This window comes from Nansenia antarctica, assembly GCF_963989245.1.
Source record: "Nansenia antarctica genome assembly, chromosome: 18".
NCBI lineage: Eukaryota > Metazoa > Chordata > Actinopteri > Argentiniformes > Microstomatidae > Nansenia > Nansenia antarctica.
In genome coordinates this window covers 14349393-14353301 of record NC_137691.1, presented here as the reverse complement: position 1 = coordinate 14353301, position 3909 = coordinate 14349393, and the positions used below count along the sequence as shown (strand labels likewise).

Sequence of the window (3909 nt, the reverse complement as noted above, 5' to 3'; positions counted from 1 at the left end):
GAGGGCGTTGATGCTGGAGGACACAGTGCTGCAACAGATGCAAGGGAAATACGTGGTGAGAATGGAGAGGGTGGATGTTATTTAACTGTTGCAGTGATTTACATTACATTACATTTACATTTCACCCAATGTGCTTTTTTTTCCTATTATTCGGCTGCCGAACCTTCGGTGCATCCCTAGTTACTACACTGCTGTTCTACGATGTATACTAGTGCTACAGTGCCCTGGGACCCTGTGCTGTCTGCTCTGTGTTGATAAGATCTCCGTTTGCCATGTCTCTCCACCAGAAGTGTCTGAGATCATGAGGGACATAGGCACAGCCATCGAATACCTGCACCACATGGATATAGCCCACAGAGATGTGAAGGTAGGTCAGTCACCACTCTCAAACACATGTCACACACAGCACGCGTGGTCCTTTCACCTGTCACTCACAGACACACGTAGATAGATATGAGGCTAAGACAGGTCACACTGGAAGGCTGAAGTGCTAATATGTTGAGTGAATCTCTTCTCACCCTGGTTCGCTTTCTTTTTCTCTTTGTCACACACACACACACATGCACACACACACACACACACACACACGCACACACACACTCCTATATCTCTCTCTCTCACACACGCACGCACGCACACACACACGCACACACACACCTCTCTCACACACACACACGCACACCTCTCTCTCTCTTACACACACACATGCACGCACACACACACACAAACACACACACACACTCCTCTATCTCTCTCACACACACACACACACACACACACACACACACACACACACAAACACACACACACTCCTCTATCTCTCTCTCTCTCACACACACACACACACACACACACACACACACACACACACTCACTCCACAGCCTGAAAATCTGCTCTACACCACCGAGGAGAGCAACGCAGTGCTGAAGTTGACTGACTTTGGCTTTGCCAAGGAGACAACCTTGCAGAACTCCCTCCAGACCCCCTGTTACACCCCTTACTATGTCGGTAAGTGTTGCACTGATGGTGAGGGATTTTCCAGTCACAATATTCACATCGGATGGGTTTGTATAACCGATGAGTCTACACTTAATTTTACTGAGGTATTTGCGATGATTCGGATATATACAGAAATTATGACTTGCTTTTATCAACTGTTCAGTTGCTTGTTGTCCCTACCTGTCAGTCGTTCTGACTGTTTGTCCCTTTGTCTCTCTTGTGTGTATGGTGTCTGTCTGTCTGTCTGTCTGTCTGTCTGTCTGTCTGTCTGTCTGTCTGTCTGTCTGTCTGTCTGTCTGTCTGTCTGTCTGTCTGTCTGTCTGTCTGTCTGTCTGTCAGCCCCTGAGGTGCTTGGGCCAGAGAAATATGACAAGTCATGTGACATGTGGTCTCTGGGCGTAATCATGTACATCCTGTGAGTACTGAGCGTGTCTGTATACCCTGTGTGTGTGTGTGTGTGTGTGTGTGTGTGTGTGTGTGTGTGTGTGTGTGTGTGTGTGCGAGTGCGTGTGCATGTGCATGTGCGTGTGTGTGTGTGTGTGTTAGAATTATATCACAAGCTTCACTTTCACTTTCCTTCCGTTTGAAATCTCAGTTCTACCTTCTTTTGTTTTTGTTTTTAACTCTCAGCAACATTGTCCATCAGTCCTCCCTCTTCTCCCTTTCTCCCTTTCTCCTCTGAATGACTGTTTTATGAATGGGAGTGTGTATGTAGCTGGTGTAACACCATGTCTATAGTCATATGCAGCTGCAACTAATCTTGTGCTACCTCGATGTGTTGTGTGTTGTCCAGAAGATTGGTTGCGGCTGGAGAAAAAAAAATCCTTATGTTTATTCTATTCTATTATATCATCCCCATCTTAAAATAATGGCTTACGTGACTTTTGAGGAAAATTATGTTTTTGCCTAAATATCATATATTCTATATTATTTTACAAAAAAAGAAAAAATATATATAAAATATGACGTAAGTCATTATTTTAAGAAGGTGATGATATGAATGTGTGCCGTGTCCCACAGGCTTTGCGGGTTCCCTCCGTTCTACTCCAACACAGGCCAGGCCATCTCCCCAGGGATGAAGCAGAGAATCAGGCTGGGCCAATATCAGTTCCCCAACCCCGAGTGGGCCGAGGTGTCTGAGGAAGGTCAGTCAGTCCGCTGTTTGCTACCGTACATGGGCTTGAGTTGGAGCGGGATAGAGTGGACTTAGAAGACTTCTGGACTGGACACTGTATGGTTTCAGTTGAAGAGAAGTGTTTTTAGGGTCAGGATAACTGTTAGAGTCAGTAGCACTGAACTACACAGGTCTTTTACGATTTTAAATCATTGCTTAGGGATGGGTAGTTCTAGACACATTGAGGTTTGGGAGTGTATTGATATACGTCATTTAAACCGTCTAGTTTGTCTGACATTCTGTTTTTATTTTCTCCACGTTCATGACCTCACCATGGGCAGCCAAACAGCTGATCAACCAGCTGCTGAAGACAGACCCCAACGAGAGGATGAGCATTGCCCAGTTCATGAACCACCCCTGGATCAATGTAGGTACCTCCATCGACCGCCAACGATCTGTTAGCCTTGTTAGCCTTGTTAGCCTTGTGGATAGAGCATGAGCACGGTTAGGGTTGCAAACTTTCTCACTTCCAAATACGGGACAAATGGGTTTGCAGGAATCGGTGCTATATCATTTACACTATATGTACGCATGAGAAGACCTGTGATTGGATGAATATACGGGACAAGGGAGGTCCCATACTGTATAGGACGGTGTCACTGGCTCTTGTTAACTCTGTGTTTTGATATGACAGCAATCGATGGTGGTCCCACCGACTCCTCTGCACACCTCTCGCGTTCTGACGGAAGAGAGAGAGCTGTGGGACGACGTCAAGGTGAGACTGAAGATCCGGACATGAACATATTTCATGTCTTTCTACCAACATATTTTAGTAGGAGATGGCAATTAGAGGGTATTAAGGCCTACGTGTCTTAATAACCAGGATTCCCTTTAAAAACTCTCCCCTGCTGCTGTAACACTACACAGCCAGTAGGTGGCGGTAAAGCATTAGATGTGTACAGTAACCCCCCCCCCCCCTCGTGTTGTGCTCTGGCTACAGGAGGAAATGACCTGCGCTCTAGCCACCATGCGTGTGGACTACGACCAGGTGATGATCAAAGACCTGGATACGTCCAACAACCCCCTGTTACAGAAGAGACGCAAGAGGCCTGCTCCTTAGAACTTGCGTGTCATCCTTGTGGGGGATACCTACCTAGTGTTCTAATTGTCGTATCTGTCTTAATTTGCATGTCCCTCCCTAGCCAGAAACTCGCAATGTTTCATTGGCCTGTTCTTCATAATCCAAGGTCCATGATTGGCTGTATTAGCTGCCTTTCCAGCCGCCTTTTTCAGCGGGGAGTTTGATATAACTTGATATAACCCTCAAACGGGCCTCAGCGGGACCGCCCGATCACCTCAGACAGAGAAGATCAGCAAAAGACACACAGATAGTGTCGGATAATACCATATGGACATATGATGAGATTTTAGAGTATAATGTTCTTATTGTGCATTGAATAAGAGCATTGAGCATTGACTGAACAGAGCCAGAGTACAGCATGGCCTCTCCCCCCCCATGTGAAATCTGATCCTTTTATTGGCGTTAACCAATCACCGCGAGGCTCTCTGCATATCTCCCATGCTGCACTGCGGCTCCGTTTGAGGCAGAGACTCAATAAGAACATTATACTTTACAAAATAATAATATGTCAATACGGTGACTATCTGTGTATATTTTACTGATCTTCTCTGACTGACGTGATTGCGGGGTCCAGCTGAGGCACGTTTGATGGATATAATACTAAGTACAAGTCTGTTTTATCCGAACCATGAATAAAAATGTCCGCTAGGACGC

The 3909-nt window shown here is 45.9% G+C and overlaps 1 protein-coding gene across 1 annotated transcript; it reads left to right on the top strand.

Annotated features, from left to right (window-relative positions):
- Positions 1-201: 201 nt before the first annotated feature.
- Positions 202-3234, top strand: LOC308172982 (MAP kinase-activated protein kinase 3-like; the record flags this gene model as incomplete). Its single annotated transcript, XM_080547945.1, has 8 exons — positions 202-211; positions 288-367; positions 883-1009; positions 1340-1415; positions 2021-2145; positions 2456-2541; positions 2809-2889; positions 3115-3234. The coding sequence occupies 8 exons, from the start codon at positions 202-204 to the stop codon at positions 3232-3234; spliced, it is 705 nt and encodes a 234-aa protein (XP_080404071.1).
- Positions 3235-3909: the final 675 nt, after the last annotated feature.